This window comes from Branchiostoma belcheri, unplaced genomic scaffold (assembly GCF_001625305.1).
Source record: "Branchiostoma belcheri isolate BF01 breed outbred unplaced genomic scaffold, Haploidv18h27 scaffold26, whole genome shotgun sequence".
NCBI classification, from domain to species: Eukaryota; Metazoa; Chordata; class Leptocardii; order Amphioxiformes; family Branchiostomatidae; genus Branchiostoma; species Branchiostoma belcheri.
In genome coordinates, this window is record NW_017803865.1 from 285,957 (window position 1) to 300,591 (window position 14,635).

Consider the following 14,635-nt stretch of genomic DNA (forward strand, 5'->3'; position numbering starts at 1 on the left):
GGTGCACCGGTGGACAAATCAATGAATGAATAATAAACGACTGTTTTAGTTCTTCAATGATAAAGTACTTCACTGTCATAATCTGAATTGCAAATTCTGATAATCTGATCTGCTCAAGAGGCAGAAATTATAATTTTGCTTCAAATGACTTGTTTTGTTCGTTCGCTCATTCGTTCCTTCGTTCAATTGTCTGTTTAGTCCGAGCAAGGACATTATACACATAATGTCTCTGGTCCGAGAGAAAATTCTGGTAGGCAAGTCATCATCAAAATGTTCCAACTACACAAAGCGACTTGGTTTATTAGTTGTTGGTTTAAACCAACGAATAAGGAGCTATTGGTGTTAAAATCTTCAACCTGACATTTATCTATTATGAATACCTTATAATTAATTCTCGAGATCTCACTCATGATTTAGGCTACAGAGGAGGACAACCTTCCTAGATCAGACATCATTTGGGCTACAAGTAAGTGCAATATATTTACAGCTTGAACGGTGTGTGCGCGCCATTGAAATCATCATATATCATTGAATATATTACTCTTGGGTATACCAAGTTTTTTTGGAGGCAACATTAAAACAAACTGCAAAAGCCCTTCATGGCACCACGATTGTCGACATAAACTTAGCATTAGCCGAACAATGGCATAACCATAGAGTCAGCCAATCACAGAAGTTGTTGCTTGCGCCATCCGGCCCCTGATCGTTCGACCAATGAGAAGGCCGCCCGAGCAGGTGTACTCAAATCAGAGATGGCCCTCCGCCGTGTTGAACACCAGGCATATTGAGTTGTTACGTCTTTGGCTTGACGGGGAAAGTCTGGTCCACAAAGTCAGGAGCGCTCAGGCGTTTCTTTGCCATTCCAGTTTCCAGCTGCACGGAGTCAGCGTCAGACGATCTCTGAGTTCCCGCCAAGCCTCCAACCTCCCTCACCACCTCAGCGTACACAGTAGTGCGTCCCAGTCATGAACAGTAACGGTGAGTTGTATACCGTCTTAACTCATGGCTATATATACATTGTGGTTTAGAACAGGGATTAGTGAATGTATACATACTTTTGTGAATTAAATGCAATATTTTGACATATCATCGGTGTTTATTAGGTAAAGTTGGACTAATTGGCCAATGTTTTGATGGTTTCAAACCCCTCCAGAAGTCTAAATTATGATCCATCATGCAGAGATGTAACATCTTGACAAAAACCATAAAATCTCAATTTTCGTATATTTTGGCACATCTATGAAGCAAATGATGATGCTAAGGTTATGGGTGCGCTGAGACTCACCCAATCCATTGTCCAAATCACTGATATGTACGGGACATTTGTTTCGAGGCTGACATAGCGGAGAAGAATGGGCTATCTCCAAATTGTACGTCGGTGTCGCCTGCTTGCCACGATTTTAAATGTCACAGGCGGGACAGAGACAAACGACACCGGGGTTTCGCGGGGTCCATCCACCGATAGCAAGCGCGGACAGGGCGCGATGTCGCCCGCAGAACCAACCCAACACATCTCGCTAGAATACAAGCAAATTTGAAGTCTTCCAGACCGAATTATACATAGCTGTTATGATTCCAAATCACATTCGTGACTTTTTGTGTTGGAGTGTAATAGTCACATTTCCCTTGGGGAAGGCAATAACCAAGCTTAAAGGTCACAGGAAAACATGATGACAAAGTTTACCAATAGCTGTATTGTGCAGGTGCAATGGGTGGAAGTAAAGCGCGTCGAATTGAGATGTGTTATAGTTGTTAGTGAGAGATGTTAAATATTATTTGCAAATAGTGTGACCAGACCAACTGAAGCGAGAACATTAGAATCTGGTCGGAATTATGTTTGTGTTAGCTGGGTGCGTCTCCTTTTGTCCTACCGCCCAGAATGACTGAAGCCCCTGGAGGATTTTCCTATTAGATGGTAAAATCGTGTCAGTGAAAGGGTTTGGGACACGAGGTGTCAAAGAACAATGATTAGCCGCGGCTTCATCGCCGTTTTACTATCAGGGCCCTTGTAGTATCGGGATATCATTTACCACAGGGCCTCTGTTGATGAACACACCGCCGTCACAAATGGAAAAGTCTTGTTAACATGGCCGGACGCTCAGCGCCCAACTTGTACGCCTTCAAGACAGACGCCTTTGGGATCTACAATCTAATAGAGTAATGCTCTGTTTCGTACGGTACGGTTTGGGTACAAATTTAGACTTAGGAAGGATTGTGTTAATTTATTTTTCAATAGGAATGTCTCTGAGCGTCGAACGTCGGTTCAAGTGATAAGCAGATTTAAGTGTTACGTCTCTCTCCAAAATATATATGCGCAGTCTTAAAAGTATGTGGTTGAAACTCCTTGATCTTACAGCATACAATGTAGTTGTGGCAAGAATTCGAAACTCGTGATATCGTCAAAGTACGCAAGAAAACTCACAATGTGAGAAGAAAACCTGGAAAAGGAGCATTACATATGTGTATCACAGTGTATGTATAGCGATCTGTATCCGAGCGGGTGGGACGTAGCTGGTGTGGTGCATACAACGCCTCCGAGTTGTGAGTCAAGCTGCAGCAGATGTCACCTGAAAATTTCGTTAAGAAAAATAGAGGGTAAAGCAGTCATCCTATACTTAGGTGAAGCATGCATGGTGCTTTTTCAAGTAGATTCGGCTTCTCTTCAGATCACCAGATCACCCCTACTCTTCAAGATAAGTGTGTTGGGTTCTTTTACGAGTTACAGAGGACCGCAGGCTTTACGTCCCCGTCCGAAATGACTGCAGCCTCCTAAGAATTAGTCCCATATGGCGGCTCACCAACTGGATTGCGTTACCGATGGCACCACGGAGAAACGGCAAATAAAATGTTTTAAATGAAGCTCAGTTTTGGAATAGCTATGGCCCTGACTAGATGTGGCGTCTTGGCGTCTTGATCAACCCAATCGTATGGACCCCTATCGACATGAACATTGAATGTATGTTACAATCAGACAAGTTTTATGCACCAGAACTGTACCTACAAGAGTGCAATGATACTATTCTTCTAAATTAAAGCAGATCTCTAACTTTAATCTTTCTACGTCCCTACATGCAAAAATACAGACAAAAGGCTCCCGCCGCAGCTTTTAGTCTCCGAAATACGCCATCATAGTTGTGACTGCCTGTATCACGCACTGAACTTGAGAAGTATAGTATTCACCTATTGAAAACGGTCCAAAGTTATGAAAACGCGAGGATATGGCTGATTGTCATTATACCACATGTAGGCACCTGTCTACTCTTAGGTTTAAGGATAGTAATGGTAAAGCACAAGTCCGAACTTAAAATCGTAGTGTGACTCTTGTTCGCGTCCTCCTTCATGCATTGGTGAATGTAATATTATGGAGGAATGTCTCTAAACAAAAACAGAAATATCTTGAAAGTCCTTCGAATTCTCTGTTGTCAAAATGCATTCTGAAACAGGATTTTCCATTGTTATTTCCGGTAAGTCCACCATTTTCTTGTGTAAGAAATAGAAGTTAGAAATCGTCCTACAGAAAACAACGATAAAGATGTCCATCCCAGATTTTGTTAACATGAAAAAGTTAAAAGATGAGACTACAGAATCTGGATCCAAGATCTGCCCTTGACAGTCTTGTTCGGTTCTTTCTGAAAATGACGTGACAGTTCGGCTGGTGATAAGCATATTGCTGCACGGATGTCAACATATCAATACTTAAAGATTCTCCGCAGAAGATCAGCAATATTGCGGCAGTCATTTTAGCAACCCTTATACTTGTCCCGTATAATCTTTTGCTATTTCATTACTACGTGCGCTTCATAGCAAAAATAAAAGTACGATACCAACGGTATTACTGTCAGAGGTTTGGATGTTTAAGAAAGTGAAGTCCTTTACATTATTGTGTTATTGTTTGGAATAGGATATGAGACGGAGAAATCATTCCCTTACATGATCGAAAGTTCAGCGTCCAACGCATTGCGGTTGCTCACAAAACCACCAGAAGGAATGTTGTCAGGTTTTGTTCTTCCAATTGCCTGAGACCAAAACTGTCCAGTGCCTCGTGCCTAAGAAGACCAGGAGTGGCGGACATTAAACCGCGCCGATGTCAGCAGCCAGGAGCAGTTTGTCCGCACTTACAAGTGACAAATGAGGACTTCCGGAATGCAGAGATGCCTTAATGTGATCCCTTAGCCATCGTCTTACACTAAAGGTACGCCCGCTTTAATAGCGTCTTCGCCACGTGGTTTGTCTCAGGGAGAAACGGCGGAAATCTGTCTGTACAGGTGACGACGGCAGGCCGCAGGTCAGGGCTTTGTTTTCGGTGTGCTGTTTGCTTGAAAGCCGCTCTCACCGCGGACAGCAGGCACCTTATCCCGCCCAGGCCAGGGGTATCAAGTGTTGGCCTCCCAGGTTGTAGCTGCGCATTCCTGCGAATTCTTTTCAAAGCAGACCTTCTGCAACTTGTTTCAAGACGTTATCAGGCAGAGACGAGAAGCAGCAGCCAATGTTAAAATTCAGTTGATATGATGATTGCTGGCAACAGAAGCAAGGTGCTGTAAGTGCAGTGGTTATTCGTCTTTGTCTCATGATTTTATCTTCAATGTTAACAGTACATTGCAAATAAAGCACTCGTGCAGCGCAAGGAGCCAGATCCATAGAAATGATTCTCAGAATCTAGCGGTTGATCTTCAATGTCATCCAAAAGTCCAAAACCGCTAGCTAATAAACCGTGGTCTCGATATACGACCAGAGTGGACGATACCATAGCAGGTAGAGTTTTTTCTGTGTCGTTTACGGGTAGTCATATTACCGATCTACTAGGAGCACTTTGTGTTGCAATCCTAATCTATCGACAAAAAGTCTATAGGTTTTTCCGTTCAAAACTCGTAAATGAATATGTACACGAACATTAAGAGCGGTTAATTGTTAACCATCAATGGTTAATTATCTCAAAATCTACCTTTACCTTGTCTTTGCTTGTGTTTGGACACGCGTTAGTTGCTGGTAAAGGAACAAAAGACGGTTAACATATGGTTTCTCTAGATCTTGCAGAGTGAGGCTTTGGAAGTTTTGAGGTTGTAAACAAAATTCATGGTGTGGGCAAGCTAAAGGTCTAAATGCCATGCACGTTTTCTGGTCAAATCATAGAACACACAGTATCAAATATTCAATTCTCATAGATGACCATTATCTAAACATGATGATGAACTATTGATCATGAATTAAAAACCCACACATTACATTGAAATGGAAAATTCCAATATGACTTCGCATAAGTCATTGTGAAATAATTAGATTACCCCCATGACGTTACATTAGGAATTTTTGCACTGTCTGTTGGGAGCAACCCGAAGAACGATATCACAGTGCACTATCATGACTATAAAACTACCGTATCTGCCGCACTAGTCCCTTTATCTTGACTGCTCGGAGGGCCCTTTCTTACAAAACATATACCTATATAAATCTGTACGTCTACGTGTCAGCATTCCCAGAACTGGCTACCCCTATATCCAAAGTCCACATATGACGGAAAGTACCGATTTCATGGATTATTTATCTGAACAGGAAGCAAGTACAGTACAACACATGTACACTGCTATCGTCTGCGGACAGTTACACTGCAGATCACAAGGACATTTTATGGTTAGATGTATCTACTTTCATACTGTCAGGAGCAATAATGATGGCCAGAAAATCATGATAGACATCACAGTGATATGAAAGCAAACGCTTTTTGAAGTATATAGGAGCTTTAAAAATACAATGCATACTATTTCTTCAGACCTCTTTCCTTTATATATACATGTAAGAGCTTCGCGACGTTTGTATGTTACACTCTCAGATGATATGAAGAAGATTTAATTCCAATGATGGTTTTTAATCATGACTGCTTCATGATAAAACGGAACTGAACGTTTAACATACCAGCTATTGGAACTTTCCAACAAGCATTGCTTTTCCTATGCGTACATCGGCGAAATTGCAGAACTTTTCGTGGGTCAACTTTTGGGCCTTGGAAATTTCGACCACATTCAACCAACTGAAAATTGAATCTTGCTTGCGCAGCTCTGGTTGTAACACAATTCCGCGCCCAGTGAATGAAACACTGATCTTCAAATGATCCTGTGGTTTCTTGATTAATTTTGGCCCCGTCTTTTGCCCCGCTATTCGTTAAAAGACCATAAATTAATTAGCTGGGAGCAAACGACATTATCCCGTGGCTTTCTCATTGTTTGCGGGCGTGTCAAATCGAGTGAGCACCCGAGAATTGGATTAGACGCAAAGCATCTGCGACCACCACGGCTATATGGCAATACAGCGGAGTAATGACAGAAAAGCCCCCGGGGCTGCAACAACCGTCAATAATCTACACATGATGGGGTTGTCAAATCCTGGAAGGTGTCATCATCGTTTTTTGACGGACCGTCGCCTGACCGAGCTGTCATTCAAAAGCGTCTTGTGTGCTTTTTCCCGGCTGAGGCATCAATTTGGTCGCCCGTTTTTAGCAGATGAGCGTTCACGCCGGCGGACACAGCTCTAAACCAATTATGTTTTGCAATTGGTGGTTGAACGGCCTGGTTCGGAATTCTGCACGGCTGCATCTATGGGAATGAACATTACAAACCATGCAGCCAAAATGGCCATATGTATGGCAAGGCTGCAGATTTGACACACACTAAACTCACTGGGAAACTTTACTATGCCTCCATACCGCACGTTTTTAATGCAAGGTATATGATGATCGCGCGAAAACTTCAGAGAGTTCAAATTTTTCGTGACGTGCTTTCTTCATTCAATTTACCTAATAAATGAATACAAGGATGAACATTAAAGTAAGTGCGAGGTAGTGACTTCTGTTAGCAAGCCTTCTGAAAGTGCTGTTTTCCCATCCTGAGTGTAAGTAAAGAGGCTAAAAGCTCGCAAGGTGTCACTCAAACGTCGATCTAACGCGGGGGAGATTGGCGTGGGATCCCATCTCTACCGCAAACAGCAATTCAGTGGCAACACAAAGTAAGAAATTAAATTCCCGCTAGCTTAATCTGCCCCGCGCAAGATTAGACTGGTACATTAGGCCCTGGCAGTATGAATGGCAGTATACAGTCCTTTAATGGAAATCATAATCAAAATAACATTCTCGGAATCAATTTCTCAATTAAAAAGTCAATCTATCACGGGTTGGCAACAATGGGCGCTTCCGATGGTACGGCGTGCAGAGACTAGGCGATCAGCTAGCTACGTGACGGCCGGAGGAAGTGTTATTGTAATGAAGTCAGATGGTCCAGGCGTGCTGTGGCGGAGGGACGGGTTACAAAGTTGGCCGGGAAAAGTTTGGACTATCATTGAATCTATCAGGTCGTGTCGTAAAGAAATTTTAGGGGCTAATATCATAGCTACATGTACATGTAGTTCATCACCACGAGTCACCATAGTTAGTACCATTGATAATATCATAACGGTAAGGTCATAGAAGTTACATCCGCTATTTCCTTTCTCGTACACAGTAAAAGCCTCGCAAGTTTTCATTTTGACGTGAAATTGGCATTTTTGCGCACGCTGCCCGGTCCTGTATAATCCTACCGACGATTGCTGGCAATTTTCGCGTGACAGGAGCGACACCGGGTGTTGACATCTACATTTCCCAAATTACCCCGGCGAATTATACTTCTTAATTCGTGACATTATCCGCTGCAAACGCAAACACGCGAATTTAATCCGCCGGGGTTTTAATGGCTGCGAGAATTAGCCATTATCCGAGCTCGCATTTAGTATGTCGTATTCTCTATTGTGTGGTGAATGGATGGAACGTATGGTGGCGTCAGTGGTGGTGTCACCTACAGTAAATAGGCACCCTCCGCACAATAGCTGGGAAAATTGTACTTCAGCTTCGCTGTCATAAGTATATGAATTATGGTCCAGGAAATTGGACGAGAGAGGGTAAAGATATTTAGCCTTGGTAAAAAAACACTTATACGTAACGGGACTGGGTATTACAAGTCATTACCACGGCTTTCAGACCAACATCCGTTGTACGTAAATATTTCCCCGGTTTGAGAGGAAGTCTTTGATGATTTTGTACGGTTAATCATAAGGGAAACTTAATTTGACTTTCAATCATAAACAAAGGGACTCTAATATATCCACAGAGGTTTAAAACAAAATGTGCGCGTTTTGTATGGGACCCTCCACGACGGAAGCGTTTCAAGTCGAATGTCTTGTTCTCATTAGATGTGGAGCTAAATGTCATTCTTCGCATATAGTTAGTTTAATAAAATATTACTTCTTGAACCAACGATCACTGTTGTGATATATGTACCTGTATATTCAACCACCTACAGTAAAATCACAAATCTGATTTGAAACGTAGACGTCCAGTAAAACAGATAGTACTGAAATAAAATCCAGTCTCCATTATGAGATATTTTGCCAATAGCCTGTCGCAAACGAAAGAAAACGCTTTATTTTCAAAAAAATAAAGAAATGGCATAAAACAGTGTGTCAAGGTTGCTAAAGCCTTTTCAAAATACAAATTCCATTATTTGCGGTCGAGAGCATATGGTAACATAAACCGATGTTTTGTATTTATGTTTTCGATGCCGAAATATACAGATTTCGACACAATACTAGTATCGAATAAACAATAGGTGCAAAAATTTGTCTATAGTCTTGGTTAGAAACAGTAAATAAAGGGAAGAAAGACAAACTGGATAAACTCGTGATTCAAAAGAAGAAAGATTGGAGAAAATTTTCGACATTATCAGGATCGATGAGAACAGGGAGGTCTGAGTTTCTCCGCTCACGCATGCGTTCAGATTTGTTGAATGTTGTTCCCACGAGTAGATATGAGTCATGTCACCTTTAACGTTACTGTAAACGTTAATTTCCTGGAGACAAACGCTATTTGTACTTGTTTTTTTCCTCACAACTTTAACCGTTTGCTTTTGGGCGGAACTTTGTTAGAAACATTCTGTTCGATTCATGGATCCACATGCAGGTAACAGCGAGTCAGGGATTGGGAGTAACGGGAGCCCGCGGTCTAGCTCCACAGGGAGTGCGGAGGGTAGCCCCGGCCCCAGCACAGGGGGCAGCCCCGGCCCGAGCTCCGGCAGCATGGGCGGGTCGGAGAGCTCGCCAGGCGGGATGGAACTGCCCGGACCCCGGAGCATCAGCCCTCCAACTCTCGGCGTCAGCACCCTGCGACACTCCTATCCCGGCTGTATGTCGGAGGCCATCTTCCCGCACGACATGGGGCGGCCCGGAGTGCAGAAGTTTGAAGGTACAGTTGGGCATGTGCTCGCTATTATACCGAACGCTCCTGCCGACCGGCTCGACTTTATACCTGTGAATCTTTCTTATGATGTTGGAATAACCTCTCAATGAAGCTACTCGGAGAAAGGTAGAAACCATAGAATCAAGTATAGTGAACTTTGAAACATGGCAGCAGTTGAATCATTTGGTATCCAGTAGACCATGTTCCTCTTCTTTTCTTTTTTTCTGATAGTGAAATATTTTGCTAGTTCTGTACGTTTCAAGGTAGTAAGGTGAGAACAGAGACTGGTCTGTCTGACCGTGCCATGTCTTGTCGCAGGTAAGCGGCTGATGTCGCACACGGCCTGTAAAGTGTGCGGGGACACCTCCAGCGGCAAGCACTACGGCATCTACGCCTGTAACGGCTGCAGCGGCTTTTTCAAACGCAGTGTGCGCCGCAAGCTCATCTACAGGTTGGTGTTACTTCTTCCCTGTCATTCCTTCCCATCGGTGGTTATTTACGCTGTAGTTTGCTCGAGTGTTTAACTCTTCCAAACGGGCGCAATGAGATAGCTTTGTATATTCGGATGTTTTTGAACAATTGTTTATTTCAAATGAGTCATCTTCATTACTTGATACATGTGAAGTACGCTCGGTATGGTAGGGTGTGTACGGAGAGGGGTGTTTGGATAACAGACCCTGCCAGACATTAGTACCCTGTCGACGATAGCCGCCAATACAACGCAGACCTAGCCTTACCACTGTGCCGACAGAGCAAAGATAAGGGCCTATCCATAATCCTCAAGAATATCCCTGCAAAGGACCTTTGATTTCCATCTGTGCTTACAGAATAAGCTGCTATGATGACGTCACTAACTACAGATCTGAAGATGAGGATTTTAGCTGTTCATTCCAAAAAGAAAAAAAAAACTATGAGAAGCTCATAAAGCGGTAGTACTTAGAAAGATTAGGAAAATTCAAGTGCCATGTATAATGTTTATAACCTTGTGAGCGGCTATTTTATCATTGGAATAGACCAGTTCTTGTCTGGGAAGATCCAAACCTTCTTCCTCCATCGCCAGCGCTCTGCACCTGTCAATCATAGTCTGGCGTCTGACGTAGTTAACGCTGAGCAGCCTCCCACGTCAGAGCAAAGGTCACGGTTCGGTTCAACTTCCTCTGATTCTCCCGGGTGTAAAAGTGCCTTTTCCTCCACTTAAAACCAAGTTCAAGATCAATTAGGTAGGAGCGCCAGGAAGGACTCTAATGCGTGCTTCCTCCGCGTGCTGACAGACGCGTGTCGTACGTGCGGCCGGGGCGGGAAGTGCAGGTGGTGGCGGTGGTTCGGCTTGGAGAAGGACCAAAAGTCAGGAAGTCAGACTTGGAGTTGAAACTGTTCTCCAAAGCTGCCCGATCATGCGAGCAAGCGCAGAAGTAAGAAATTGACATCACGTGTTGAAGTTTGAGGCCATGGTGCCTGATAGTCACCTAGCCTGTCGGGTGCTCGACTGAAATCTGTGGATCGAATAAAACATTGCAAAAATACTCACAAATAAACTATGTGATACTGACGATATCTCTAGGCTATACAAGCACCTGCAAACTGAAATGTAAAGGCTCCCTATTATCTGATTTACATCGATAAAAAGACGTGGTTAGTGCGCGCGATCGAGAGACAGACAGACACAGGTAGATGGAAAGAGAGAGTGAAAGAAAAAGGAAAGAATTCCTTGCAACTAAACGTAATTTGATTCTGTCTAGATGCCAGGCTGGAAAAGGGATGTGCACCATTGACAAGGCCCACCGGAACCAGTGCCAGGCATGCCGGCTGAAGAAATGCCTGGCTGCCGGCATGAACAAGGACGGTAAGTTTTGTGTAGTAATAGTATAGTATAGTATAGTATAGTATAGTATAGTATAGTATAGTATAGTATAGTATAGTATAGTATAGTATAGTATAGTATAGTATAGTATAGTATAGTATGGTATAGTATAGTATAGTATAGTATAGTATAGAGTAGTGTAGTGTAGTGTAGTGTAGTGTAGTGTAGTGTAGTGTAGTGTAGTATAGTGCATCCATCGTTGGGGTCCTCACGTTAGGACGTCACGATATATTGCAATTGCAACAGAGCGGCGACGTGGTCTGGACTAGGACGTGCCAACAACTAACTTGTAGGATATTCACAGAAGAAACAAGCAAAATGTCAACTTAATGACGTAACGCGTAATGGGCCTATAATGCACACATAAATGTTTGAAGAGAGCAGAACAGAATGAAAGGGAAAACTCAGTATCAACGTTCACTTGGCAAATGTATTTGAATGAAACAGTTGTCTAGCCTTTGAGAACTTCACACCGATACGGGTTAAACGTCCGGTTATTTCCAGATGGTCGCACGTGTCTGCACACACGCGATTCCTTTGTTTACGTTAGTTTCTTTTCTTTAATCTTAACAAGGACGGTGTATCCAGTAGTACAGTAGTGTGGAATGTATCGTCACACGAGAAGTCTTTTACCTCCCCAGAACGCGCGCGCACGTGGACGTATCACTGTTCATTGGCACAAACGGCTCTCTGTGGCCGAGTGGGGAGCCTCTCTCATCGCGGAAACTTTTAACGTTAAGTCCATGAATCCGACGCCTGTTTTCTGACAGGAAAGGCGAGACCTGTCTCTAACAATTGGTCATTGCCAGGAAACCGACCACGCATGTAGGCATCACTTTTACTGAACTTGAACTTAAAGTGTCACATTTTTTCTCTGGAATTTAAATTGCACTTCGCACAAAGTGCCTATATAGTGTGTCCTCCCCAAGAGGATACCACTCGGTAATTCAAGTTCCTTTTGATGCGTTTGTGGCGAAAACACAACTTTTAGTACCGCACGCACGACAAAAAATTCGTGGTTTGCTCCAGTAGGAATAAAAAATTCACAGTGAAACAAAACGTGGAGTAAACTTAAACATCAACTGCAGCTTAGTTTATGAAATTTGCGCCTTGTATTTCGCAGGTGGTGTTTTGAAAACAGAAAAGGTCTTCGCCCCTCTTTTTCCCTCAAAGCAAAGTTGCTTTCAACAAAAATCAGCTTCCGCAGTCGTCGCACCCGCAAATGAAATTACAAATCGTCGAGCGTGGAAGATCATCACGGCGAGACTTATTTATCCGTCAACAAACCAAATCCCGCGGTCTACACACTGAAGCACAAACCCTTCAATCAGTGGCAGCATTAAGGCCAATTAGAGAAAGCGTGCCGCCGATTCCCCTGCGGTACATTCGCATGCGAGAGGTTATAGGATGGGTGAGGGATCACGGGGCGGGCGCGGATCTCCCCGTGTTTACGTTGTACAGACATACCGACTTAATTGATTCTAATTGCCGATACGGGCAGGGCGAGCTACGCTTCATCCGTTCATCCTCCGCCCTGGGAGCTAATTGACTTGTAATAGTAGATTTGTATGGCTTGGTTTTTATGCGGACTTTCCATTTTCAGCTAATTCCTCCCGCCAAGCGGATGAACTGAAGTTGTTTTCGTAACAAAGCCAGCTTTGAATCGCACACCTCACACCCACTCTGACGTCATGACCGGTACAATTGTACAATGATAAACATGTATTGTAAACTTTATTGCACCACAAATTTATAACATCATAATATGCATTAAGAATTTTTGGGAAGGTAAATATTACTATATCTGGCAAAATCATTTAGCTACTAGTACAAAAATTGTGTGCGTTCAACTTGAAAGAAAAATAAGAAAACTGTCATTTCGTAAATGCTTTCACGATAGTCCATGGCTATGTTGGATATTTCCTTGTAACATTTCACAGACCTTTTGTTTGTTTGTTTGTTTTTCTCAGCCGTACAAAATGAGCGGCAGCCCCGTAACAGTGCTCAGGTGCGTCCGGACCAAATCGACATGGACACGGACCCGGCTGTGATCGCCACGGCTCGTGACTCCCTCCCCGCCCCCATCCTCCACACACAGCGCGCCGTCAACGGCAGTCCGCCCGCCGGACACCGCTTCATGGCCAGCCTCATGACGGCCGAGACGTGTGCCAAGCTCGAGCCTAAAGAAGGTGTGTGGAGAAACATACAAGTATCACATCATGTCCTAAAAACAATTTTACTTTGTAGAGATTATCATCATCACAGAAATGCTTTGTATACTGGTATTTTGCATCTGCATATTTTGTCCGACTTAACGTTAATGTTGTTTTCAGCCGAAGACCAGCAGTACGTTGACGTCACTAGCGTATCGCCCGAACGTCCTGAAGTTCCCGAGGCCATCCACCTGTACCCGTCCGCCCAGGAGAACATCTACGAGGCCTCGGCACGTCTGCTCTTCATGGCCGTCAAGTGGGCCAAAAACCTGCCGGTCTTCGCTAACCTGCCTTTCCGCGACCAGGTACCTTTGAACTTCCTTCGCGATGTCATTAATGGGTCAACATCTGTCAATCGGGACGGAGGCTGATGCAAACGCCAGGGCACCTCTGTCTGACCCATTAATGGCGTCGCACTTTCACTTATTACCGATACAGATTTAATATCAATTCAAGTAATTTTGATTCCATCCTTTTCCAGTTAACATAAAACATTATGTTGTTAATGGACAGGTTATCCTTCTGGAGGAAGGATGGGGCGAGTTATTCCTCCTGTGCGCCATCCAGTGGTCCATGCCCTTTGACACCTCTCCGCTCGTCTCACCAACCGAGCATGCCCAGAGCGGCGGCTCGGGCGCCACCTTGCAGGACCTGCGTGCCCTGCAGGAGATGGTGGACAGATTCAAGGCCCTGGAAGTGGACCCTTCCGAGTTCGCCTGTTTGAAGGCTGTCGCGCTCTTTAAACCAGGTACAGCCATCATTTAAACTTTGGGTTTTATAAAAGCGATGTCGAATAAAAGAAATGAACAAATATGGTATGAAAACGAGAACAAACAAAAGGGACAACAATTCTGAATGAAATACATTGATAAATTGATTTATAGACAATAAATGACTTGATATTGTTCTGATTGACTGACTAGATTGATAGAATCAAAATAGACACATACCATCGAAAAGGTCACACCCGACACTCCGTATCTTTTTTACTCTCCTCGACCTACAAACCGTATCGTGGCAGTCCTTTAAGTCGCACAAAATCGATGTCAGTACCTGCTGGCTTGATTGCATGACCTTTGAAAGAAGGATTAGACAGACGAGCTGAAGATTCGGCCTTGTCTGCTGTCCAATATGTTCCCCTGGTTCAGGTTCAATTACTTGAGACATCCTTAGCTTTGCCAATGTATCAAGGCACTGATATCAAGACAAAGTACAGAAGACGTTTTCATTAGGCCACACCGATTTAATTTTATGGATGACATCCGCGCGCGCATTGATTTTCGCCCGATCTCAAAAAAAAAAAAAAAA

General features: G+C 43.6%; 1 protein-coding gene across 2 annotated transcripts in view; it reads left to right on the forward strand.

The window, feature by feature from the left end:
* Window positions 1-773: 773 nt before the first annotated feature.
* Window positions 774-14,635, forward strand: part of LOC109471883 (photoreceptor-specific nuclear receptor-like) — an 18,023-nt gene continuing 4,161 nt past the window's right edge. The window contains exons 1-7 of one of the 2 annotated variants that reach the window (XM_019771313.1): window positions 774-978; window positions 8,978-9,259; window positions 9,572-9,704; window positions 10,993-11,096; window positions 13,085-13,303; window positions 13,448-13,632; window positions 13,841-14,075. In XM_019771313.1, coding sequence (XP_019626872.1) covers window positions 966-978; window positions 8,978-9,259; window positions 9,572-9,704; window positions 10,993-11,096; window positions 13,085-13,303; window positions 13,448-13,632; window positions 13,841-14,075 — 1,171 coding nt within the window. In that variant the 5' untranslated portion in view covers window positions 774-965. Of the gene's footprint in view, window positions 979-8,913; window positions 9,260-9,571; window positions 9,705-10,992; window positions 11,097-13,084; window positions 13,304-13,447; window positions 13,633-13,840; window positions 14,076-14,635 lie in introns of those variants that run through there. The other variant, XM_019771312.1, reaches the window with a different exon arrangement.